This window comes from Oratosquilla oratoria, chromosome 8 (genome assembly GCF_046742065.1).
Source record: "Oratosquilla oratoria isolate Oo_2021 chromosome 8, ASM4674206v1, whole genome shotgun sequence".
In the NCBI taxonomy this organism is placed as follows: Eukaryota; Metazoa; Arthropoda; class Malacostraca; order Stomatopoda; family Squillidae; genus Oratosquilla; species Oratosquilla oratoria.
The window spans coordinates 51,989,830-52,017,100 of NC_134784.1; the positions used below are offsets into that span (position 1 = coordinate 51,989,830).

At 40.4% G+C, this 27,271-nt stretch overlaps 2 protein-coding genes across 9 annotated transcripts in view; one reads left to right on the forward strand and one right to left on the reverse strand.

Annotated features, from left to right (window-relative positions):
• wcy (WW domain-containing adapter protein with coiled-coil wacky) overlaps positions 1-14,938 on the reverse strand; it is a 71,991-nt gene extending 57,053 nt beyond the window's left edge. For 3 of the 4 annotated variants that reach the window (XM_076189194.1, XM_076189193.1, XM_076189196.1), the window contains exons 1-4: positions 14,771-14,938; positions 14,568-14,601; positions 12,585-12,705; positions 1,106-1,261 (exon numbers count right to left, since the gene is read on the reverse strand). In XM_076189194.1, the coding sequence (XP_076045309.1) occupies positions 1,106-1,261; positions 12,585-12,705; positions 14,568-14,601; positions 14,771-14,811 (352 nt within the window). In that variant the 5' untranslated portion in view covers positions 14,812-14,938. Of the gene's footprint in view, positions 1-1,105; positions 1,262-12,584; positions 12,706-14,430; positions 14,525-14,567; positions 14,602-14,770 lie in introns of those variants that run through there. The other variant, XM_076189195.1, reaches the window with a different exon arrangement.
• Positions 14,939-15,312: 374 nt separating this feature from the next.
• Mt2 (tRNA (cytosine(38)-C(5))-methyltransferase) overlaps positions 15,313-27,271 on the forward strand; it is a 30,523-nt gene continuing 18,564 nt past the window's right edge. For 2 of the 5 annotated variants that reach the window (XM_076189185.1, XM_076189187.1), the window contains exons 1-2: positions 15,314-15,384; positions 15,552-15,689. In XM_076189185.1, the coding sequence (XP_076045300.1) occupies positions 15,608-15,689 (82 nt within the window). In that variant the 5' untranslated portion in view covers positions 15,314-15,384; positions 15,552-15,607. Of the gene's footprint in view, positions 15,385-15,551; positions 15,690-27,271 lie in introns of those variants that run through there. The other 3 variants (XM_076189188.1, XM_076189189.1, XM_076189186.1) reach the window with 2 other exon arrangements.

A 27,271-nucleotide genomic window follows, 5' to 3' on the forward strand; every position in this document is an offset into this window, starting at 1 on the left:
TGCTTTACCTGCCCTCATCATTTTGATAACTGCTTTCACCTCCATTTTCATCATTCATCACTCATTTTCTTGGCATTTCCCACTGCAACTATCTTCCCCTTCCTATCCTCCTTCACATTTAGCAACTCCCTAACATAATCTGTCCATCATCTTTTTTTTGCCATCTCTTCCATTATCATCTCTCCATCTGCATTTTTACCTTATTTTATCATCTGATTTGCCTCCCCTTCCTCTCAATTTTCTTCCAAATCATCTTTTAATTACTTTCAAAAATTTGTCATACTTTTACCCCAATTCACATCTGCTCTCCTCTTTGCATTCTTATCTTATGTTTTATTTTCATTACTTTTCTTTGTACCTCTCATATAATTCTCGTCCTATTTTGTAACCAATCTGTGAATGCTCATTTCTTTTCTACAACTTTTTTTGCTTTATCATCCCACTACTCACTACCCTTCTATTTCCTCCCATCCTTACAAACAACATTTAGTAGACCTGTCCTTCTAAATCTATTACATTTATACTTGTCCCCTTTTCCCTTGTATAGTGAAACCACACATGCATTCCTCCAACCCATTAGAGAAGAAAATGGCAGGACCATTGGAAGGGAGATACAAACAACAGTGAAAGTGATGAATGCCTGTCAAGTACTAGTGTCAGATAAATGTTACACAGTGTGTTTGATGAAGGGAGAAACATTTACTGTGGATTAGCTTGTGAAGTTGTTTAATATGTGCCTAAGGTTGAGAAGTGCTTGTATAATTCCACTCTACATGGGAACAAATATACACCATACCAAGGGCTCTTTCCACCTTACAAGGGAGGCAGACAAACTCAAATGGCATAATTCCACTACCACCCATTCCACCCCCATTTGCCACCACTCCCCCCTCTAATTGTGGCTCCTCCTGGATGATGGGTCATCCCTGCCTCTCACTCATCACTCTGGGTCCTCACTTGCTCAACCAATCAACCAACAAAAAACTCCTCCCAACTTTCAAATAATAGGAATTTGTATTGGCTACTAAATACTATTTCTAACATGTATATATATACAGGGTATCCTCAACTCCTCAATACAATAACAGACAAGTCCTCCACTCACCTCTATCCCTGTATGGTCGATACTCCCGGTCATGGTCTTGGTCTCTGTCTCTGTCCCTTTCACGAACACGATCCCTTTCTCTCTCTCGGTCACGGTCTCTCTCACGAGTCTCCCTCTCTCGTTCCCTCTCCTTGTCTCGCATCTTATAATAACTCCCTGTAAATAAAACAATTAAAAAACGTTAAATAATATGGAAAATAATACATTACAGATGAGACAAAAAACACTGATGACTTACAACTTCAAAACAACAGACCCTTGATTTACAACTGGATTAGGGCCTGACTGACCAGTCATTATGTACATACACTAATAAATATGTCTTCAAGTTTCACAAACAAACACATATCCCCAATTGCTGGCAACAGTCCTTGGAGCTTCCAATTCATCTCTCTAGGAAGAAAGTTTGGATAACTGTGTTGTCTGGCTATTTCTGCCAAAGGCTTATGATTACAAAAATGACAGCAGCTCTCCTTGTGTTAAAAAGAGATGTAGTAAAAGTTCACAGATCTTGGCCACAGTCCTACGTCAGGAGAGGGGAGGGGGAAGAAGAGAGGGGAGGGTGAAGAAGAGGGGGGAGGGTGAAGAAGAGGGGGAGGGAGGGGGAAGAGGGGGGAGGGAGGGAGGGGGAAGAGGGGGGAGGGAGGGGGAAGAGGAGGGGGGAGGGAGGGGGAAGAGGAGGGGGGAGGGAGGGGGGAGGGAGGGGGAAGAGGAGGGGGGGAGGGAGGGGGAAGAGGAGGGGGGGAGGGAGGGGGGAGGGAGGGGGAAGAGGAGGGGGGAGGGAGGGGGAAGAGGAGGGGGGGAGGGAGGGGGGGAGGGAGGGGGGAGGGAGGGGGAAGGAAGAGAAGTAGTACAGGGGTGAAGGAAATTGGAAGAGGAAAGAGAATGGGAAGGTGGAAAGGGTAAGGGGAAGAAGAAATACAGGGGATAGGGAAAGGAGATGGGGAGAGGGTTTGGGGTGGGAATGGAAGTGAAAAGTGGAAAGGAAAATGAAGAAAGGGAGGGGGAATGAGAGGGATGGAAAAGGAGGGAATGTTACAGATAGGAAGAAGAGGAGGGAGAGGGGAAAGGGGTGGAAATGGAGAAAGGAGTGGATGAAGGGAAATGAAAAGGAATAGGAAGGAAATGTGTGGGAGAGGAAGAGGCAGAAGGGGAGGAAGTAGAGGGAAGGGAGAAGGAAGGGGTGGGGAGAGCAGAATGGAAATGGGAGATGGAAGAGAGGGAATGGGGGATGGACAAGTGGGAATGGGAGATGGAAGAGTAAGGAGAAAGATTGAGGTGGGGGAAGAGTGAGGAGGGGGAAGAGAGGGAAGAGGAGTGGGAATTGGAAAGGGAGGTATATAGAAGTGCTGGAGGGGGTGGGTTATAGAAGTGCAGATGGGCAAAGGAGAATGCGAGGGTGAGGGTAAGGGTAAGTCAAGAAGTTCTGTTGTCAAGTGTGAAGCAAAGTTAAGTCAGCAATTGATCAACTTGCCACTCCAGGTCCCTCTTGCAGGATACCCATGGCTCCCAGGTAACCAGCAAAGGCCACATATTGGCCCAGATTGTATTGTGCAGAATATGGTTTTCTCTGTCTTCTGCATGGTGATTGCTTCTTGAACAATTTATTCCTGAGGTTAGGCCCATTCCGTGCTGGGTGATGAATGCAGTCATGCCAGTGTGGTTTGCAAGAACTAAGCTTATCAGTCTACACTGTGAGGTTGCAGTCTTAAAACAGGACATCATGTTAAGTCACCCAGTAAACATTAATAATGGTTGTCAAGTTTCAGTGACAGGGAATCTGTAGCTCCCATAGTGGCTGGCAAAGGTTCTAGGCCCCACCACAAATATCTTCAAGAAGAAATTTAGGACCATTGTTTGTAATGTGTGTGTGAATTTCTGCATCAGTTACCAGTTGTCAGAATTATGTGAAAGTATGGAGAAATGACAAGCCCTGCTGTGTATGTGCTGTCTTACTATATTGCTTCTGACCTGGGTAGAATAGGGGACAAGGATGACCTTTCATCCACAAGGAGCTACGATTTAAGGAAAATGTTTGACAGGTGGGGGTGGCTGCATGCCTTGATCAGCTACTTCCCTTACAAGGGGGAAGAAGCCTTAGTATATAGACACATGGAGAAACACAGATGAAGTTTGTAGATATCTTGGGCCCAGTCCAGAGAAAAGGTGTCAGCCCCTTAGGACTGCACCTCCTGATGGAGGTGTTGAGTTTTGAAAATAGATACCAGGGAGATGAGTCTTTTCTCTCTGACATCAATGTTGCAGTACATCCTTCCACTAGCAGGTACATCATTGGTCCCTCCCACAACAAAAGGTAGGGGATGATAGTATTTTTGAGATGTCTTATGAAGGCGGAAACTACAGAGCAGACAGTAATGGGCAGTGTACGAGAGGCTGCAACAGCTTGAAACCAGGTATGGAACTGTTCCTTTTTATATAAGAACATAAGAATGAAGGAGACTGCAAGAGACCATGAAGTCTACACTAGGCAGTTCCATGTCCATCACCACCTGTCATCCCATTCATAAAGTTGTCTAACCATTTCTTAAAACAACTGATAGTTTCAGTGCTCACTACATGGTTACCAAGTTCAATTTGGTGACCACCCTATTAGAAAACCAATTCTTGCCCATTTACCTCTTAATCTCAATTTATCCAATTTAAATCCATTACTGTGAATCCTCCCCTGTTGTCTTAATATGATGACCTTGTTTGTCACCCTTATTAAAGCCTTTGATCCACTTCTATTAGATCACTCTGCATCTCTTCGTAAGGTAAATTTCTGAGCCCATGTATCATTTTGGTTATTCTCCTCTGTACCGATTCTAGTGAATTGATGTCCATTCTAAAAAAACGGAGACCAAAACTATACCATAGTCGAGGATGAGTCTAACACTAGATATAGATTGATAATTACATCTGCACTTCTATTTGTAACTGTCCTAGCAATGAAACCTAATGGTCTGTTTGGATCGAGAAGAAAGAGGGACTGATGGGATGCATTGTTGTTGTTGTTCCTTTGACTGTCTGGCTGAGAGGTCCCACCTCCCTGAGGAACACTATAGGTGGAATAGGGTTTACCCACATATCCTTTATAGTTTATACTGTAATGTTGGCATGTGTGATTGTGTCCAATACAGTCTTCTATAAATTGTATAGTATGGGGTGAAGTGTTGCATCCTGGACAGTTATCTGTGATGCAGTCCTCCAGCCTCTTCTGGTAGCTTTGAAGGGCTGGATGGTGGCAGCACTACAGTCTGGCCAGGTGGACACCGACATTTCAGGGGAGAGAGGATTCAGAGGGTTGGATATCAGGGGGTCTGGCATACAGCAATGTATTGTCTTTCAGTTTGCAGATGGAGCAGTGAGTGACATGATTATGGATATGCTTCTGGAGTCTGGTGGTTGTGGAGGAAGAGAATACAGTATTGTGTGTGATATAGGTATTTGGATATTGTTTTGATGTTCCTTGGTATGTGTGGGCATTCTGCCATGCATTGTATCAGGTGTGCTGTGTTTATGGAGGCTGCAGTATGTGTTCATGTGATGGAGACCCTTAACTTTGAGGATTTTTCCACCTTACATGGGAGGTAGCCATAAAACAAAGGCACAGAAACCACTCCCACCCATTCCATTCCCTACATACTCCTCTCCCCTCTAATCTTGGCACCCTCCAGATGACGAGTCATCCCTGCATCCTGTCCACTGCCCTGGGTCAGAAGCAGTGTCACAAGACACAGCAAGGCCGCTTTTTTAAATCAAATCAGTGACCCCCCTCCCCCTCTCCATCCCCTCATGCAGAAAAGAAGATGGGAGAAATCCCTTCAGGCTGTGTCAATTTACTTCTCATAAATATTCCCTCATCTCCCATCCACTCCTCATGCATCACAGCATCATCCATACACAACAAGTCTCTATTCATCCCTATTTTCTGTCCTCTCCCGTCCTTCCTCAACAGACATTACCCTCTTCCCCAATGCCCTTTACCCTATCTATCCATCTCATCCTAGGTCGACCCCTCATGTTCACTCCTTCCACCTCTGTAGGTCTGTAGATGTTGTATTTGTGCAGCCTTTGATTGGCTGTAATTGTTGGCATGGTAGGTGAGGGTGTCAAGATTTAAAGACTGGCAGCAAGGAGACCATTCTCCAATGTCCATCTTGCAAGGCAACAACGTGTAGGTATTCGTCACTGATCCCACAAGAATTGATAAAGAAATGTGTAGAGACAAGAATAGGGGTGAAGGGATTGGAAAGGAGCTGCTGGGTGGTTTGGGCATATGGAGAGAATGAACTAGGAAAGACTACCAAACGTTTGGAAACCAAAAGTGGATGAAATGAATTTATGCGAGACTTTGAATGTGGTGAATGGATGGGGCTTCATATGTATGTGGAATGTCCATCATATAGGGAAGAAGTACAAATGATAGGAGTGAATGGAAGATTGTGAATGGACCAATGTATCCCAAGTAAAAATTTCCACATACACTTTAGAAATAATTCTTAGTGTACAAGGATAGGGTGGGTAATCGTATAATGATGCATAGAGGTTAAGGGGGCCGTCGCGCTCGAAAACAAACTTCGTCAATTATGATCGGAATTTCGCGAATTTTTTAATAAGTTATATATACATATACTGAGATGTTCACCACCAATTTTCATATCATTTAGTTGAAAAACAATGAAATTATTAATAAAAAAGTTTTTTGACCAATTACAAACTTTCTATCTCCTCATTTATCCATTGACTGAGCATGCTGAAAAAATACCACAAATGCTCTATAGCAATACCTAAAAAATTATTGTACACTTTTTGGAATTTCCTTAGTTTAAGAGAAAGAATTTTTTTTTAATGATGTCATTTTTTTTAAATACATAGACTTCTATCACATACATACATATACCAAGGCTTTTTCCCCCTTACAAGGGGGGTAGCCAAAAAGAAAAAGGCATAAAATCATTCCCACCCATTCCATCCCTGAATACACTCCACACCCCTCCACCCTCCCTCTTATCTTAGCACCTCCTGAATGACGGGTCATCCCTGCACCTTGTCCACTGCCCTGGGTCAGAAGCAGTGTCGCAAGACACAGCACATCCACAGCAAGGCCGCTTCATTAAATCGGCGACCCCCCCCTCTCCGTCCCCCCATTGCATAAAATGAGAGGACAGGGAGAAATCCCTTTGGGCTGCGTCAAATTTTGCTCACACATACTACCTCACCCCTCATCCACCTCATGCTATCCCAACATCATCCATATACAACCCTTCTCCATTCACCCCTGTCTTCTATCCTCTCCCATCCTTCCTCAACAGACATTCCCCTCTTCCCCAAAGCCCCCTTCACCCCATCCATCCACCTCATCCTAGGACGCCCCCTCATGTTCACTCCCTCCACATCTGCCTTCCACACCTCTTTTACTAGTCTTTCTTCACTCATTCTTTCCATGTGTCCAAACCATCCTAATATTCTTTCATCAACCCTATCTCCCAGCTCCCTTTCCACCCCCGTTCTCCTCCTCACCTCCTCATTTCTCACTCTATCTAGCCTAGTAATCCCCATCATAATTCTCAGACACCTCATCAAAAAAATGAAAAACCCCACGATAAAAAGTTTGCAAATTTATTCAGCTTTCAAATGATCCAAACCCCATTAAAATCAGCCAAGTAGTTACGGAGGAGATAGAAAATGTAGAGAAAAGGGTAGTTTTGAGATATTGAGCTTTGAAGTTCAAAATACATTTCCCTGCAGAATCTAAATGAAATATATAAAAAAATGCAGGGAAATGTATTTTGAACTTCAAAGCTCAATATCTCAAAACTACCCTTTTCTCTACATTTTCTATCTCCTCCGTAACTACTTGGCTGATTTTAATGGGGTTTGGATAATTTGAAAGCTGAATAAATTTGCAAACTTTTTATCGTGGGGTTTTTCATTTTTTGATGAGGTGTCTGAGAATCAAAAAATGAAAAACCCCACGATAAAAAGTTTGCAAATTTATTCAGCTTTCAAATTATCCAAACCCCATTAAAATCAGCCAAGTAGTTACGGAGGAGATAGAAAATGTAGAGAAAAGGGTAGTTTTGAGATATTGAGCTTTGAAGTTCAAAATACATTTCCCTGCATTTTTCTATATATTTCATTTAGATTCTTTTTCTCTGCGACAATCTTCATGCATTCTATGTCATTCATATGTTATTATAAAGTGTAGCTGGTACCTGGTCCCCCCTTTTATGAGGTATTAGCAGCTCAGACGGCGAGGGTTTCAGGAGGCACCACCTCCCTCATTGTAGCCAGGTTCGCTTACTAGAAAGCTCCGGGCTGGAAATCAGAGCTGAACGATAGTTTTCTCTTCCTCTTTCTGGTCTTTGGTGTCCCTTTCCATTCTGTGTCTTTGTCTTGTTCTTAAAGTGCTTTTGTAATGATGGGATTGACTCCAACCAAGTGAGAAAGAAGGTTATGTGTCCTTCCAAAGTTATGATCAATGACAGTCGCTCTTGTGACGAAAAGCACTCGAAGCGTTTCATTTGAAGAGGCATGTGATGGTACGTCATGCATGCTCGATGTTTGCGGTGACGTCATTTGAGAAAAGAGGATATGGAGGGGTAGAGGAGTGCGATAATGCGCGGTCAGCATAGCCAAGCCCGGGCGCGCGCAGCAGCACTGCTATGAGTCATCTCCAGTAATAACCGAGGCAGAAGTACACTCTTTCTCAATAATTTGATTCAGTTTCTTAGTTTTCATGAAACACACATTTCTTCTTAGAATGTTTAGGCATTCTTGAAATGATTATAGCTTCAAATAAAAGTAAATAAAAGTTCTCCAAGGAGCGACAATTCGCTTTCTCTGCCTACTCACACTAATTCTCTCAGTTTACTCACGAGTGCGAAGTGCCATCCCCACCTGTAGGACAAGTTTCCAGCTAGTCTATATTAGTGAATAACAAAATACATCGCATTTGTGCCATTTTTATTACGATGAAATAACTTAGTCGAACATATGTGCAGCAAAGGTTTACTGGGAAGTGGGGGGGGTGGGGTCAGAAAAATAGCCATGACTCCTTTATTTTTTGTTATTTCGCTGAAATATTTCAAAAACTGGCTTGCCAAAGGCCGCTAGATGACAGGGAATTTTTTTTAACATTTCGATTTTTTTCGGAAATTCATCACGATGGCCCCCTTAACCTCACTGGCTCTCACATCCTGATACTGTACAGAGGAGCTGTAACTAGATGCACTGTATTTGACAAACTGTGTTACAGGATTCAGTGAACTTATCCCCAAGATGCTGAGATGGGGTATGGGCATGATTGTAAGGGTTTTATATATTATAGAGGGAAAGGGCCTTGAGTGTGTGTATTTACCCAATAGTAATATTCAGGAAAGGAGTGATGCTTGTGGTGTGCATGTGTAGTTGGCTGCACTTTTGTAATGTTACAAGACCAGTGTATTGGGTTGAGGATTCTTGCACAGAACTATGTACAGATAGTTATGTGACTATTCTATAAGTTGGAATTTGGTTTCTGAATGCAATATTCTACCGCTGAGATTTTGGTCCATCCTGTTACTATAGTGAGAAATGAGGAGGAAAGGCAGAACCAGGGTGACAAGAGCTAACAGATAGGGTTCATCAAAGAATACCGAGATGGTTTGGGCACGTGGAAAGAATGAGCGAAGAAAGACGAGCAAGGAGTGTGAATGGATCGAACTTGTGGGGAAGACCAAGACTGGAATGGATGTAATTGGTGAATGGGTCTTTACTTCAAGGGCAATGTCTGGCAGGTAAGGAAGAGGACAAGAGAGAGGGGTTGTCAATGAATGATAAAATGACATGGCTGGAAGGGATTTCTTGTCTTCATTTTCTCATAAATGGACAAGGGCAGGAGGGTTGTCATACAATAAAGAGGTGGGGGTAAACCAGCTCTGGCTGTTAGGCCCTGCTGTGGAGGTTTTAGTGTTATGCTGCATTGCTTCCGATCCTGGCAGTAGACTGGGGAAAGGGGGTGGACCTTCATCCACAAAGATCTCAAATAAAAGGGGGAAAACAAATGGGTACTGGATGGATGAATGCCTTGACTGGCCACCTCCCTTAAAAGGGGGGAAAGGGTATTTTGATAAATGTATAGATGTTAACAGTATTAATACTTTGTATAGTTTATAGGATATACGTGCTTTACTAATTGTTGGGAATCATGTTTTGGAGGAAAAGTGTTTGTAGCTCTCAAAAACTACTTATAAACGGTGATCAGTTTCCCTCTGCTGACCCAAGCCTATGTTTGCTACTAAACATAGTTTGTTTATTCAAACATAGTTTGTTTATTCTCTTGTCGATTTTCAATGCCAGGTCAAGGATGCATGTGTTAAAGAATATATCAAAGTGAAGCCCAATATATTAGATGTCTTAATTGAAAAACGCGCCCTGCACAAATTTATGAATAGACATGTATCAAAATGGCCCTTTTCCTCTTATAAAGAGATTGGCTGAGTCAAAGCATTCACCCGTCCCATATCTATGTAAAAACCTATTCACAGTCCCTTCCACCACAGCTCCTCGGTGAGGAAGCCATCCCCAGTCCCCAAGTCAGAGGGAATAGCAAGACATCTTCACAACAGGGCCTACAAGCCAAAGCTAATTCATCTCAGTTTTATTACATGAAATATACTTAGGAAAATAGTGCATCATCCAAATACAACCTTTCTCCACTCACACCTGTTTGACACTCCATTTGCACCTTAAACATCCACCTTATACTGGTCTTCTAAAAACTAATCCATCCTCTTTTACCTTTCACGCTTTTTTCTCGTCCTATTTCATTCTTTCCTCATGCCCAAACCACCCCAATATTTATGAAATCAACTATCTTCCAGCTCTTTCTCCATCTACAACTTTCTGCTTCACCTCCAGTTCTCATTCTATCCAATCTTACCTCATTTTGAAACTGTTTCAAACATTTAATCTCTTCCTTTCTGCATTCTTCCAGCTCTTTCTCCATCTACAACTTTCTGCTTCACCTCCAGTTCTCATTCTATCCAATCTTACCTCATTTTGAAACTGTTTCAAACATTTAATCTATTCCTTTCTGCATTCTTCAAATTCAAGTCTGTACCTCACAATATCATGAAAACAATCACTCCCTGTGTTCATCCCCAGATACCTATTTCACATGACATTTTCCATTCCTCCTTTAATGGTTTCCTTTATTCTATAATTCACCTCCATCCCCTGCTACATGTGAACCTAAATATTTAAAGCCGCCTTCTTCCGGTCTCTTTCCCTTTAAACTCGCCTTCAAGCTTATTGACACCCTTACACCTTATCATCTTACTTTTGCCCACATTTACCTTCCCATACCTTCCTAAATTCTACCATCGCCACTTCACTACTTGGTGACCTGTCCCAATGTCCATTTGAGAAATACACAGAGCAGATAATCTCTTCTTTGGGTCTATTTCTTCATCCATGTACATCTACTCCCCATTCAACATCTTTTGCATTCTCACTTGCTTAACAGACATTCCTCTTGTATCTAATGCCCTTACATCCTGATTATCTGTTTCCTTATTGGTGCCCCCCTCAATTTCCCTCCATCTGTTACTGCATTCTACATTTTTTGTTAGTCCTTCGTTCATCAATCCATTGCTCCAGGTCTCTTGTAGAAGACCCACAGATCACAGTAAACTGGCAATAGCCACCAAGTTAGCATATATATCATACAAGAAATATGGTCTTGTTGTATGTGAATGGCAAGGGTTGGGCTGTACTTGGGTGTTTAGCATCTTCTATGTGATGGTTGCATCTGGGGCAGTGAGCTTCTGTGGCCCAGCCACTATTAGTGACATTCTTAGTTGGATGGTGATCCGAGTGCAAACATGGTAATCTGGCTTCCACTCTTTCTACATACTAAACTTTCCTCAGCATTCATATTTATTAACTATCTGCTCTCAGCCTCACCTTCACATCCATTATCCTAACCTTCACTATACTTCTTAAACACTTCATCTGAAACACATTTAACATCATTGTTTCTGTCTTCTTGAAATCCCAAGTCCATGCAGTGCCATAAGAACAAGCATTCCCTTGTAGTCTCTTCTTTCCTTTCATCCTGATATCTATTTCTTATGATATCTTTCCTTCAAAGAATTACTTGCTTCCCTTACTCTGCAATTTACCTCCACCTCCATTCTCAGCAACATGTGACCCAAAACCCTTACAAGCTCCCAAACTTCTTCCCTTGAAACTCACCAACCCAGAACCATCACTCACTGTAAACATCATCACTTTTCTTTTGCTCATGTTTACTTTCTCCTCTCATATACTTTCCCAAAACTGTCATTGTTAATCTATTCTCTGACTCAGTTGCAACCAATGTCATCCACAAACAACAACTGGCTCACCTCCCACCTTCCCCCATGAGCTCCAAATCCCTGCCTAGCACCCTGCCATTACCTCCCTCATCACTCTGCCCATATACTTTTAAAACAACTATGGTCAACCCCTGACATAGTTCCTTCTTCACCTCAAACCACTTACTTTACACTCTCCAATCCTTACCCTCACATTAAAAATTTTCAGCTTTCAATAAACTTCCCCTTATCCTATAAATCTGTAACGCCAAACATATAGAAATGATAGGTACAATTCTATGTAAAAGACCTCAACCTTACTCATCCATCTCAACAAATTGTGTATTTATGCACAACCAAAAACATACACCAACACTTCACTACTAAATCATAACAACCTACACCACACATTTATACAGAAACATTCACACACAAACCATTTTTCATCAAAACCTTTAATCTTTCAGCTTAACACTTCAATCAATAAAGCCAGTACCAAACTAGAACAACTGCATTCAGGTCACCAAAATTAAGCCAACCTATTTTTTCTTCCCTTGAGTGAAATGTGGGGCCAATACAGCGGCTGCTGCTTATTACCTGGTAGCTAGGTGTAACCCCCACCTGGGGCAACAGACTTGACATGTAACATTCCTGATGCAATCACCACAGAAAATATGCAACTTGTAACTTTCCTACATTTACTCCAAACAATTTAACTAAAATTTTCAAATTAATTTATGGGCTATACCAGTGGCTTTGGCCAGTTTCCTGGTGACAGTGAATCTTTGTGAAACATGGAGCAGAGGATTTATTTTTCTGTTATCTACTACTTGTCACACTCACCCGTTGTTATAGACTTTTACCTGCATTTCTATCCTTGTGGACAATCTCACACCACTGTCATGCACAATTCCCTTGCATTTTCATCTTCAAACACCCCCATTCAGACTTGCCTTAGACCTTTACTTATTGGGAGCTCTACAAATCAACACACAACACCTCTCCATACTTACATAAATATTAACACATTAAAACAGTAACACACTTCAAAAAATTAAATCAATTGATGTATACATTCACATAAAACCAGTCACCAGCTCCCAATGTGAAACAGCAATTTAGAGATGTCATCCTACCTTTATGATATCGGGGTGACTGTGACCGAGAATCCGGAGAAGATGACCGTAACGAATTTGTAGACGGGGAGTCCCGACTCTTTTCATGATTGTACCGATATTTGCTGCTATACTTGGAGTTCTGTGGGAGGAAAATGTTACAGTGCGATAAACAAAAGGGTAAATTGGTTTTTTGTGCATTGATTATATTTTCCATAATTGCTTAATTATACATATTTAATCAATGTAGTTATATTTCAAATAATCTCATTAAACTGATCAATAACCTCACTGGATCTTGGGTGACGATTAATTACATAAATACATTAAACCTTACCTTTTAACATCAATGCAAAACATTCTCCATATACATTTTAGATTTTCATACTTACCATTAAAATGATCTTAATTACCTATATATTCAAATAACATTTAAAACTCAACCAAACTTGTGCACAACATGCACCCAGACACACTTAATCAATTAAGAAACAACCCACCAAAACTTTTATCTTTCTACTATCTGCTCTTATCAATCCAAAACAGATATGGACTTCAAGAATTATGAATGACACCTCAAATTTCCCATATGAACAATATTCCATAACTATAACATACGAGTCATGTAACACACAATCACCCCTCAAACATATACTTCACTTGGAGAAACAATCGATATGCATGACAACTGTCAACATGACAATATCTCACTGACAGCTGACTTCATTAAAGCACCTTACTCTGTCATCAAGAAACAAAAATCTTATTTTTCTTTGTCCCCCCCATCTCTTTAAGAAAAATAAATTCCAAGACCTTAGATTCATAACCATGTACAAATAAACTATTTATCATTATCCAGACACCTTTGACAATGCCAGTTCCCCAACAACCCACATCTACACATAATATGACATTGTGTGATGCATTGTTCTTGAAACAATACTCAAACTATGCTATTATTCTTTAATTATATAAAACACCTGAACCATACACCTAACATTTACACTAAAAACAATTCCTTCTTTCAGTATATCCAAAATTGTCAATACCAAACATATTGACCTCAATCACATTGAAACAATCTTCCAGTACACTGTTCATTTCTATCTTCATTATTTGACACAGACTCTATCCCAAAACAGCTTTTCAAGTTTAAAAATGAAAACTTTCTTTTAATTAACCCTTCACTAATAACTACCAAATTGTCAACCTAATTTAAGTAAACTTTCAAAGAAAGAAATACCAATTTCAACTCTTGAAATTGTAGGCTACAATAAATATGTTCATTTTCTAGTGATCTTTCATTTATTATCCGTCACTTAATTAAATAATGTTTATCAAAATGCTTATATAAGGTACTTTGATCTTCAATCTTGGTAAACTCAAGTTAATTGTTTACATTATTTGCAGCTTAATTTTACCACAATAATGATAAACTGTCAAAACAATCACTTGGCTACACTGAAAACCCTTTAAATGTATATTTTCAGTATGCTAAAGCAATTCTGAAATGAAAATAATACAATTAAATTATTATTGAACAATCAATGATAAGCAACCAAAACCCTTTAAATCACATCTCCCCTTCACTTGACAACACAAATACTGACTCGCCTTTTGGGTACATTATTTCTCGTTCCACACATTCCTTACCACTGCCTCCATGGTGTAGCCCGTGCTTCAGACGTGAAAATGTCCAAAACTTCAGTTAAAACATGGTGAGAGGATTTCTTGCAACCTTTAGCAGACAATGTTCACTGGCAACACACACATCACACCCTTACTTCCATTCACTTCATGACCCCATCTGTTGCTCCTTCCCTGCTATTGGCAAAGATTATTACTTGTTTTGTAATTTCCGACTTACCATCGTAGAAACAGGAATGCACACACCGGTCTGAAAATTGTAACGAGGCAGGGCCATGGCTGCTCTGTCCTACCTGGCTGCCTGCTGCCATCACACAACCTACTCAACAAACTTTACGTTATTTACTCCTTCCTCACCTCATAGCCGTGGGTCTGGTGCTTCTCGTTGAACCTAAAAATACAGGGATTCATGTTAAAGTGTATGGCTTTATTGAAATATATAGATTTACAACATGAACAGCCGAGAGGAGTGGCAAATTTGTCGACTAAACAAATGGCGGGCATCGGCACATAGCAATAGTGTACATCAGATCTCAAATGCTCGTATGTTACCAACTTACCCATCGCTAATACGTGGTAGTTTCCTCGCATGCATTACCATTAATGCAATAATTGGAGGAAAAACCTCTCGGGCAGGAGTAGGTGATGAGAAACTCTAGGTGAATTTCGCAAGCAGTTGAAGTCTTCAAACTACTAACATTGCGACGCCATAATACATACGGGGATTCTTCTTGGTAACTAACTGACAGTAGGATAGGAATACGGAGATAAAGGAGATACATCTTTAAGTAACAAAGGACTGGTAACAAAACTGTATTACTAAAATATCTTAGCATTATTCAATAAATATTTCAAATAATATGTTAAAAGAATTTTATAATCCAAAAAGCAAAACCTTTTATAATGAATAAAAGAGGGATTATTTTTCCATATAACAAACTCTATGTTATAGACTTTAGTAGCATTGACATTTAAAAACAAAATAGTATCGTTTAACAACATTTCTATAAGTGAATAGTATTATTTTTATTCAATTACATAATCAAATTCTTTCATTTCATTAGAATAGTGATATAGCTATAGTATTGTATTTCACATTGTCAATGATGTCAGAATGGGTCATTATTTGTGAAACTCTTAAGGAGTGAGAGTAATGGTGTAGGGAGATTGCAAGGTAATGGGGACTAAATACCTCTAACATAAGCAATATGCATGACTAAATAATTTGCGCATGTTGAAATGGGTGTTTGGAAGAAAGTTAAATTATCTTTGTATAACTAGATTAATCTGTTATAATTTATATAAACTGTTGTATTAATAAAACTCAATTACGTTTTTCAGCAGTGTATTTCAGAAACATCTTCCAGCTCTCGTGGAAAACTTAAAAGGGTATAGTAATGTCGTCAGCTGAGAAGGATGGACCTGTACGAATTCTGGAGTTATACAGTGGAATTGGGGGAATGCATGCGGCTGCTATAGGTAAATATTGTAATATCAGCGGTTTCTGTTTAGCCCGTCTCTACGGGAGAAGGGTCGATAGAGATGTAACTACTCGGAGATTTAAATTGTTTACATACTGATATCAGTGTGTAATATTTTACCATTTTGAAAACATTTCATACTAATAAACGTATGTCCTGTATTAGAATTCACATATGGAATAAATGTGTACATCAAACGTCTTCTCCCGTTATTACGGGGTGACACTCAAAACACCCACTACACACAAAACCTAAACCCCTAAACATCGCCCCATTCCTTCATGGGTAGAGGATCATTTTGATCCCCTATCACTACAAAAGAAGAAAAAAATATTTGTGTTATTAAATGATTTCTACAGTTCATTCTGACTAATATTGTAATCCAGGTATGATGAAGCACCAGTTGTCATTAAAAGTATTACTGTTACAATAAATCCTATTATTTGAGCTTGAGTTTCAGTAGAAGCATGGGTAATATTTTACTTTCCTGCATGCAAATATGTGGTCTTTTTTTCTCAAAGTATTGTTTATTTATTTTTGGGTGGGAACCAATTACAATACAAAACTGTCACAGATGAATAATATTAGCTCTAGTGTCAAGGCAGCTTGGGAGGAAGATTCCAACTAAAACTGTAATTGGGTGCTGGAATATATGTGGATATGGAATAAGGGAGATAAAAAACCAGTCAATACCCTGTCTGAGGTATTGGCTTCATGTTATTGTGGCAAAGTAGCATGCAGTTGATACTTTAGGGTCTACATGGGGCACCCATATGGACCAGAGGCACACATCACTTTTGTCTGTGATAAAGGAATACTGTTCATAGAGAAATTATGACACTTTTATTATACTACAACTGCCCCTCCATTATGCTGTCCCCCCAACCCCTTGTTTTTGTCCTGTACCATTTCTCTGAATATTCATTTCCTTTTTTCACCTACCCTGTGGTGGAAGATAAAATGTTGTCACCAAGTCTTCTCACTTGAGTCGTAAAAGGCAACAAAAAATGGGATGGGGGTTAGGACTAGGAATCCTGCTACCTGTAGCCCCACAGGGGACATTCCTAAAAAAAAGAAAAAAAAAAAGGCATAAAAGGGTCTAAAAGTTTTCCAACCAGTACCCTATGGTTTGGGTCTTTCAATGTGTGTGGATGTGGTACACATGAGAATAGAAGGGAAGAGATAGGCAGTATGTTTGTGAGAAGAAAGATGGATGTGTAGGCTTTGAGTGAAACTAAACTGAAAGGGAGGGGCGAGTCTGAGTTTGGGAGTGTAGTCGGGAGATTCTCAGGAATGAAGAGAGGACGAGGGAGAAAAGAGGTGGCTATACTAGTAAGTGAAGAGATAGGTAAGTGTGTAGTGGAGTGGAAGGAGGTTTCATCAAGGTTGATGTAATGAAGGTGAAACTAGGAGGGGAGATGTGGGTTTCTGTAAGTGCATATGGGCCTGGTAGTGAGAAGAGTGTAGAGGAAAGGGAGGTATTTTAGGTAGATTTAAACGAGTACATAGAGGGATTAGGGAGAAATGTTAGTGCAGTTGTATTGGGAGACCTTAATGCTAGGGTAGGAAATGAACCAACAGACAGAGTGATTGGGAAGAATGAAGTTCCAGGTAAAAATCATAGTGGAGAATTGATGGTGGAGATTTGTCTTAAAAGAGAGTTGATGATAGCAAATACAGTGTTTAGGAAGAAAGACAAGCATAAGTACACATGAGAGAGGGTGGTAGATAGAACGTTAATGGACTATATAGTGGTGACCAGGAGTATGGTAGGAAGAGTTAAGAATGTACATGTTCAAAGGGGAGAGGGTGGGGGAATATCAGATCATTTTCTGGTGGAAGGTCAATTCAGAATGGAGAATAGATGGAGAAAGAGGAAAAGGGGCAGAAGGTAGGGAGGTACTTAGAGTGAACTGCTTAAATGAGAAATAAAAGGAGAATGAGTATAAGAAGAAGCTGAGGGAGGAGTGGGAGGGAGTGAAAGATAGAGTAGAACTAGGAATGGAGGAGGAATGGGGATGGTTCAAGGAGGGAGTCATAAGGTGTACAAAGATGGTGTGTGGAACAAGGAGGATGGGAGGAAATAGAATGAAGGATAGTGAGTGGTGGGATGAGGAAGCAAAGAAAGGTGTAGAAGAAAAGAAATGAGCTTTCATAGATTGGCTACAAATTAGGATGAAGGAATTGTATGAGAGGTACAAAGTAAAGAAAAGGGAGGTCAAGCATAAGATAAAGGAGGCAAAGAGGAGAGCAGATGTGAAATGGGGAAAGAGTATGACAGAAAATTTTGAAAGTAATAAAAAGATGTTTTGGAAAGAAATTAAAAGAGGAAGAGAAGGCGAATCAAGTAGAGAAGAAAAGGTAAAAGGTGCAGATGGAGAGATGATAATGGAAGAGAAGGCAGTGAGAGGAAGGTGGGCAGAGTATTTTAGACAGTTCCTAATGTGAAGGAGGATGGGGAGGGAAAGGTAGTTGTAGTGGAAAGTGCTAAGAAAATGAGAGTGATGAGTGAGGAAAATGGAGGAGAAATAGGGAGAGGTGAGGTGAAAGCAGCTGTAAAGATGATTAGAGCAGGTAAGGCACCTGGTCTGGATGGATGCCATGAAGAATGCCTGAAAAAAGGAGTTACAGTTATGGTGGACTGGCTGGTGAGGTTATTTAATGTTTGTTGGAGAGAGGGTAGAGTGCCGGAGGACTGCCTGTATAGTTCTGCTTTACAAGGGAAAGGGGGACAAATGCGAGTGTAGTAGTTTCAGAGGGATCAGTTTGTTGAGTGTATTTGGGAAGGCTTATGGGAGGGTCTTGATTGAGAGGATTAGGAGAGGAACAGGGAGTAATTGGTGAGGAACAGTGTGGATTTAGGATAGGAAGGTGTTGTGTAGATCAGATTTTTGTGGTAAGACATATATGTGAGAAAGCTATAGAGAAGGTAAGGATGTTTTTTTGGCTTTTATGGATTTGGAAAAGGCTTATGACAGGGTAGACAGGAAGGCACTGTGGGAGGTATTGCAGATATATGGGATAAGAGGAAAGCTGTTAAGAGCAGTGAAGAGTTTTTACAAGGGTAATAGAGCTTGTATTAGGATTAGAAATAGAGGGAGTGAATGGTTTGAGGTAAAGGTGGGACTTCGTCAGGGATGTGTTATGTCACCCTGGCTGTTCAATCTCTACATGGATGGGGTGGTGTGAGAGGTGAATGCAAGGGTAGTGGGTTAGGGGTTGGAGATGGTTAAAGACAATGGAGAAAAGTGGGAAATAAGCCAGTTGTTGTTTGCTGATGACACTGCGCTTGTAGCAGGATCAGAGGAGGGATTGAGGAAGTTAGTGACAGTGTTTGAGGTGTGTGAAAGAAGGAAACTGAAGATAAATGTGGGCAAAAGTAAGGTGATGAGATGCACAAGAGGAGAGAGTGACAGTAGGCTGGAAGTGAGCATTAAGGATGAGAAACTGGAGGAAGTGGATAGTTTTAGATGCTTGGGTGTGAATGTGGCAGGAAAGGGAGGAGTGGGAGTGGAGGTAGAATGTAGATTGAGAGAAATGAGTAAATACCTTGGTGGATTAAAAAGTGTAATGAAAAATAGACATTTGGGAATGGATGCTAAGAGGAGGTTATATGAAGGAGTGATTGTGCCAACAACACTGTATGGGGCAGAAACATGGAACATAAGAGAGAAGGAGTTTGAATGTGTTTGAGATGAAATGTCTGAGAAGTATGATAGGGGTTACTAGGCAAGATAGAGTGAGAAATGAGGAGGTGATGAGGAGAACAGGAGTGGAAAGGGAGTTGGGAGATAGGGTTGATGAAAGATTCTTAGGATGGTTTGGACACATGGAAAGAATGAGTGAAGGAAGACTTGTAAAAGAGGTGTGGAAGGAGTGAATATGAGGGGGTGTCCTAGGATGAGATGGATGGATGGGGTAAATGGGACATTGGAAAAGAGAGGAATGTCTGTTGAGGAAGGACAAGAGTGGACAGAAGATAGGGGTGAATGGAGAAGGGTTGTGTATGGATGATGCTGTGATGCATGAGGGGATGGGGGATGAGGGAGTATGTATGAGAAATAAATTGATGTAAACCAAAAGGATTTCTCCCCATCTTCTCCTTTTCTGCATGAGGGGACAGAGAGGGAGGGTCACCGAATTAATGAAGCGCCCTTGCTGTGGATGTGCTGTGTCTTGCGACACTGCTTCTGACCCAGGGCAGTGGACGGGATGCGGGGATGACCTGTCATCCAGGAGGTGCCAAGATGTGAGGGAGGGGAGGGGAGTATGTAGGGGATGGAATGGGTGGGAGTGGTTTCTATGCCTTTTTCTTTTTGGCTACCTCCCGTGTAAGGGGGAAAATAGCCTTTGGTATATGTATGTAAAAACCAGTAGATTGGTTGTATGTAAAAAAAAAATATGAATGTGTTAACAATGAATGAAACTAAATTGAAAGGTGAATTTAGAAGTGTAGTGGGTAGGATGCCATGTTTTAAGGGCACAAGTAGCTCACTTTATGAGATGTGTATATGATTGGATGTTTAATCAAAGACAATCTGGATATAAAGTGAGGATAGGTAGTGGGTATAGGTGTTTATGGGTATTATAGCCTTGGTAATGAGAAAGAAATTGGAATTTGAATAACAGAAGAGTTTTGGAAGCAATGTGAATGTAGTGTTGGTGGATCTAAAAGGAGTAATAGGGATGGGGGAAAAAATCTGTTGAAGAAGCCGTCAGTAGACATGTCTTGCCCAACATTGAAACTCTGATGGAGGAAGGGAACTTCCAAGATAGAACCAGATGGAGAAACATGCTGGAACCAATGACAGGCATAATGCCTACTAATGGTAGCTGAAGTAAGGGAGGTACTGTGTGCCAGGAAGGAACGAAAGTGGATTGAACATGTTGCAGTGAGAGAAGTGATATTAATGAAGGCATTGTTAACAAGAAAGATGTACATAAGTATACATGGGGTAAGGTAGTTGAGAAGGCAGTAATGTAGTAGTATCATAAAAGGTGATGGAAAGAATTCTGGCCATGAATGTGTTCAAGAGGAGAGCAATGAAATATATGATTAAAATCTAGTAGAAGGGAGATTAAGAGATGTTGTAAAGTGGGGAAATAAGAGATGGGAATCAGGCAGGGAAATGTGAGTTGAGTGTCAAGAGAAAGGAGTATGCATATGAGATGAAACTTGGAGAGAGACGTCATGGTGGCAGTCTTTCTCATAGTACCATCAACTCTTTGGAACAGGCCGAGAAACTCCGTCACTCAATGTGTCTATACATACAGACAGCAGACCAAAGAGGAAACAAAATATAATTAGTGAAGAAAAAGTAGAAATAGTTAAAGTTAGAGCCATACATACATTTAAAGCTTACATATTATAATTGGAAAGAGAGGGGGCCTTACAAGCATTGTTCCTTTCCTAAGTAGAAATAGTTTAAAGTTAGAATCAAACATTCATTTGAAGCTTAGATATTATAATTGCAGAGAGAAGGGGCCTCACAAGCATTGTTGTTTTCCTAAGTAAAAATAGTTAAAGTTAGAACCATATATGCTTTTGAATCTTAGGTATTATAATTGGTGAGAAGGTGACCCCTCAAGCATTGCCCCTTTCCTGTATACTACAATTGGGTAAATGTATCCAGAAACACTCTGACACATAAACACAGCAATAAACATATCTCAAATAAACATCAGTGGTATCATGAGTAAACATATGGAGCTGTGTTACTTCCTTGTAAAACACAACATACATATAGCAATAATACAGGAAACTAAGCTAATACCATAGTCCATACTACTCACATTCACATAATACACGAGTCAGAGAAGACAACACTCAACACAGTGGTGTACTTGTAATACTAATATACAATAGCATACCCTTCTCCTACAAAAAAGAAACTAAACAAACATTAACAACCACCACTCCTGAAATAGTCACAAACACAAAAATAGCAACTTACAACTTCATAGATATTTATATACTACCCACCACATCAACTACCTAGGGCTGTATCCTTCAACTCTAACCTCTCAACTTGTTCATAAACCATGTACTGGCAGATGATCTGAATGCATACCACCTAACATGGTTAATCCCACAAACAACAGACCAAAGCGTACAATATTAGAACAACTACCCAGCCTAAACAATCTGAATTCCAGCAACAATTTCAATAGGTAACCTATACTCAGCATAACCAAGAAGCAGCTTCCCCTGATTTGAAAAAATGCTCAACCTCTCTCCAGATTCAAACAGGGAAAACTATACATGGTCTCCTCCACACCTTCCCAACAAGATCATCATAGAATCAGAAGGAAAAAGAATGCACTCATATTAAAAAAAAAAATAATAATAAATTAGAGAAAAGCTAATTAGCAGAAATTAACAGTTTATAGAAAGGAATTTAGATTTTTGCCATAGACCAGATTCCACTTACTGACAGATTTGTGGAAGAGATAACAGTGACCATTCAGAAGGCTGGCAAGAGATACTTTCCAAGAAACGAGAAAAAGTACAACTCGGACCACATACAGAAAATAGTCATCTTTAAAAATTATGAACTGAAAAGCAAACAAAAACTCAGAGAACTAGAAAAATGTTACAATAACTAAACAGAGTAATCACAAAGCTAATAAACAACAAGAAAGAAAACTGGAGAAAATACACAAATATAATATGAAAACAGATAACAAACAAATGTGGAGAATTATAATAAAAAAAACAACAATAGTGTGTGTGCATTCAGAAACCAAAATAATTCTCATAGAAGAGCACATAAGAATGATAGGCACACAGTTCTGTGAAAGAATCCATGAACCTTCTCATTTCTTGTACTATGTTGTGCAAGCACAGCCCATGGAATACAACACAACTTCAGCAATATTTTACTCGATGTTTACAATAACCTCCCTCAACACCATAGAGTATGCCCATGTGGAAACATTCATAATAATCTATCTATATACCAATAGGTTTCTTCCCCCATTTAAGAGAGGTAGCCAGCCAAGGCATCCACACTCCCCTCCCCTCCCACTCCTATCCATCACCCATTTCCCTTCTTATCTTAGCTCCTTGTGGATGAAGGGTCATTCCTGTCCCCTGGGTGGATCTTTATTTATTTTATTTATTTATTTATTATTATTATTATTATTATTATTTTTTTTTTTTTTTTTTTTTTTTTTTTTAACATCCATAATGAGAACACCAATAGACCACCAAATTCTGTACTTCACCAAAGTCCCCCCCCCCCGATATCAACCCAACCTAGAAATCACTCACAAAACAGGTAAAAACTATACTGGCAAACCAACATTCAGGTCACTGCTGCATTATTACCAACATGGAATTGACCTGGTTGCCTCAGATGTAACCACCACACAGAAGACACTGAGGACATTATACTACACTGCCCTACATATGCCTATTTTAGACGGCAGCAAGATCTCATTATGGAATAATATATTGGATTGAACTAGTGGCCATGACTAGTCTCCTGGAGGCCTCAGGTCCCTTTACAAGAGAAAACTCTGGCAACAAATACATTGAAGATTATAAAAAGAAGTGTCATTCGTGCATCATTGGTCATTGCACATGTGCCTATACAACTACACATAAAATGCATATACACATCTGCACAAACATAAGACACTTTATAATGTTGAGAATTGAAGAGCTGATGTCATTTTGAGTGAAGAAAAAGTGAAAGAGCTATGATATCAGGGTTGGGTAACCTTTATCAGGTAATAATACAGCAAGTCCTCATTATACAGTACATACGTGTTCCTGAAAACCTTACCGCAAATTGAAATTAACGTATACTGAACCCATTATAACATGTAATAATAGGATATGGCAGATGTACCTTCTCCCTGCTCTTTCCTCTTCAAAACACAAGTGGATACCGTATCTGTGAATTTTCCTTACCATAAATAGAATCGAGGACAGTAACTACCAAATACCGTAACTATGAATTTACCGGATAAAGAATTACCGTATAAGGAGGAGTCACTGTAGTAACAATATTAACAGTTTCATTGAGTGGAAACTGTGGCTCCCCAAGAGCTAACATTAGTCCTTGGGGCCTCCTATAGATTGTCTCTATGGAAAAAGAAACATTGGACTGTTGTCTGCTATCATAGTGTGGCATTGGCTCTGTCACCAACTAGGCTAGTAGTAGTAGGAAGGGAGGAGTTGTCAATTGTCAGTTCTCCTTACATGAAAAGGTGGAAGAAATATAGTTAAATGAAAGAGATTGGGACTGGTCAAAAGATGAGGACCCCTTAGATGAAGGTGAGGATGTTGATAGGTTTTGAAGACGCGGATTTCTTTTTTGTGTCCATATTTAGTCATTCTTTAGGACTTAATTACTTTAATAATATTTGTCCTAATTAAATAGAATTAATGTTTATTCAGGTTCAGATCAATTTAAGAGAATAGGAGAAATCTGAACTTTTACCATTTACAAAACTTTATTATTAAAAAACATAGTTAATTATGAATAAATTATCAACTTTCTAATGTATGAAAATATGGAGGAAGTGAGATGGAGAATATTTCATCACTTGGTTTTCAATACATTGATTATTTTTATTCCCTGTGGTGGGGGAAAAGAATACTGCCACCAAGTATTTCCACTTGGATCGTAAGAGGCGAGAAGAAAGGGACGGGGAGTGGGACTAGGCATCCTTCTCCTTGTAGCCCCACAGGGGACATTCCTAAACGAAAAAGTAAAGGCATAAGAGGGTCTGGGAGTTTTCGGAACAGCACCTTAAGGTTTGGGTCTTTTAATGTGCGTGGATGTGGTACAGATGAGAGTAAAAGGGAAGAGATAGGTAGTATGTTTGTGAGATGAAAGATGGATGTGTTGGCTTTGAGTGAAACTAAGTTGAAAGGGAAGGGTGAGTGTAAGTTTGGGAGTGTAAGTGGGAGGTTATCAGGAGTGAAGAGAGGGCGAGGGAGGGAAGGGGTGGCTATTCTAGTAAGTGAAGAGATAGGTAAACGTGTAGTGGAGTGGAAGGAGGTTTCCTCAAGGATAATGTGGATGAAGGTGAAACTGGGAAAGGAGATGTGGGTCTTTGTAAGTGCATATGGGCCTGGCAGTGAGAAGAGTGTAGAAGAAAGGGAGGCATTTTGGATAGATTTAAATGAGTGCATAGAGGGTTTAGGGAGAAATGTCAATGTAATAGTACTGGGAGACCTTAATGCTAGGGTAGGAAATGGTCCAATTGATGGAGTGGTTGGGAAATGTGGAGTTCCAGGAAAGAATCATAGTGGAGAGTTGATGGTAGAAATGTGTCTAGAGAGTTGATGATAGCAAATACAGTGTTTCAGAAGAAAGTCAAGCATAAGTACACATGGGAGAGGGTGGTGTATGGAAGGGTGGTAGATAGAGCGTTGATGGATTATGTAGTGGTAAATAGGACTATGATAGGAAGAGTTAAGGATGTACATGTGCTAAGGGGAGAGGGTGGGGGAATATCAGATCATTTTTTGGTGGAAGGTAAGTTGAGAGTGGAGGATAGATGGAGAAAGAGGAAAGGGACAAAAGGTAGGGAGGTGCTTAGAGTGAACTCTTTAAATGAAAAGGAGAAGGAGTACAAGAAGAAGCTGAAGGAGGAGTGGGAGGGTGTGAAGGATAGAGTAGAGCTAGGTGTGGAGGAGGAATGGGGATGGTTCAAGGAGGGAGTCACAAAGTGTGCAAGGATGGTGTGTGGAACAAGGACAGGAGGAAATAGAAGGAAGGGTAGTGAATGGTGGGATGAGGAAACAAAGAAGGTTGTAGAAGAGAAGAAGCGAGCTTTCACAGATTGGTTACAAAATAGGACGAGGGAGTCATATGAGAGGTACAAAGAAAAGAAAAGAGAAGTAAAGCAAAAGGTAAAGGAGGCAAAGAGGAGAGCAGATGTGAAGTGGGGTAAGAGTATGACAGAAAATATTGAAAGTAATAAAAAGATGTTTTGGAATTAAATTAAGAGAGGAAAAGGTGGCGAATCAAGTAGAGAAGAAAAGGTAAAAGGTGCAGATGGAGATGATAATGGAAGAGAAGGCAGTAAGGGGAAGGTGGGCAGAATATTTTAGGGAGTTGCTAAATGTGAAGGAGGATAGGGAGGGAAAGATAGTTGCAGTGGGAAATGCTAAGAAAATGACCGTGAGGAAAATGGAGGAGAAATACGGAAGGATGAAGCGAAGGCAGTTGTTAAGATGGTGAAAGCAGGGAAGGCACCTGGTCTGGATGGATGCCATGCAGAATGTCTAAAAAAAGGAGGTACATTGATGGTGGACTGGCTGGTGAGGTTATTTAATGTTTGCTGGAGAGAGGGTAGAGTGCCGGAGGACTGGAGGAGTGCCTGTATAGTTGCACTTTACAAGGGAAAAGGGGACAAGTGTGAATGTAGTAGTTTCAGAGGGATTAGCTTGTTAAGTGTAGTTGGGAAGGCTCATGGAAGGATCTTGATTGAGAGGATTAGGAGAGGAACAGAGGGAGTAATTGGTGAGGAACAGTGTGGATTTAGGACAGGTAGAGGTTGTGTAGATCAGATCTTTGTGGTAAGACAAATATGTGAGAAAGCTATAGGAAAGGGGAAGGACGTTTTTTGGGCTTTTATGGATCTGGAAAAGGCTTACGATAGGGTAGACAGAAAGGCACTATGGGAGGTTATGCAGATATATGGGATAGGAGGAAAGCTTCTAGGAGCTGTCAAGAGTTTTTATGAGAGTAGTAGAGCTTGTGTCCGGATTAGAAATGGAGAGAGTGAGTGGTTCGAGGTAAAGGTGGGAGTTCGTCAAGGATGCGTTGTCGCCCTGGCTGTTCAACTTCTACATGGATGGGGTAGTGCGAGAGGTAAATGCAAGGGTAGTTGGTCAGGGATTGGAGATGGTTAAGGAAAATGGAGAAAAGTGGGAGGTGAGCCAGCTGTTGTTTGCTGACGACACTGCGCTTGTGGCAGGATCGGAGGAGGGACTGAGGAAGTTGGTGACAGAGTTTGGGAGAGTATGTGATGGAAGAAAACTAAAGATAAATGTGGGTAAAAGTAAGGTGATGAGATGTACAAGGGGTGAAAGTGGCAGTAGACTGGAAGTGAGCATTAAGGGAGAGCGACTGGAGGAAGTGGATAGTTTTAGATACTTGGGTACAAATGTGGCAGGAAAAGGTGGGGTGAAGGTGGAGGTAGAATGTAGATTGAGAGAACTGAGTAAATGCCTTGGTGGATTGAAGAGTGTAATGAGGAATAGACATTTGGGAATGGATGCTAAGAGGAGACTATATGAAGGAGTGATTGTGCCAACAGCACTGTATGGGGAAGAAACATGGAACATAAGAGAGAAGGAGTTTGAATGTGTTTGAGATGAGGTGTCTGAGAAGTATGATGGGGGTTACTAGGCTAGATAGAGTGAGAAATGTGGAGGTGAGGAGAAGAACGGGGGTGGAAAGGGAGTTGGGATATAGGGTTGATGAAATAGTATTAGGATGGTTTGGACACATGCAAAGAATGAGTGAAGAAAGACTAGTAAAAGGTATGGAAAGCAGATGTGGAGGGAGTGAACATGAGGGGGCGTCCTAGGATGAGGTGGATGGATGGGATGAA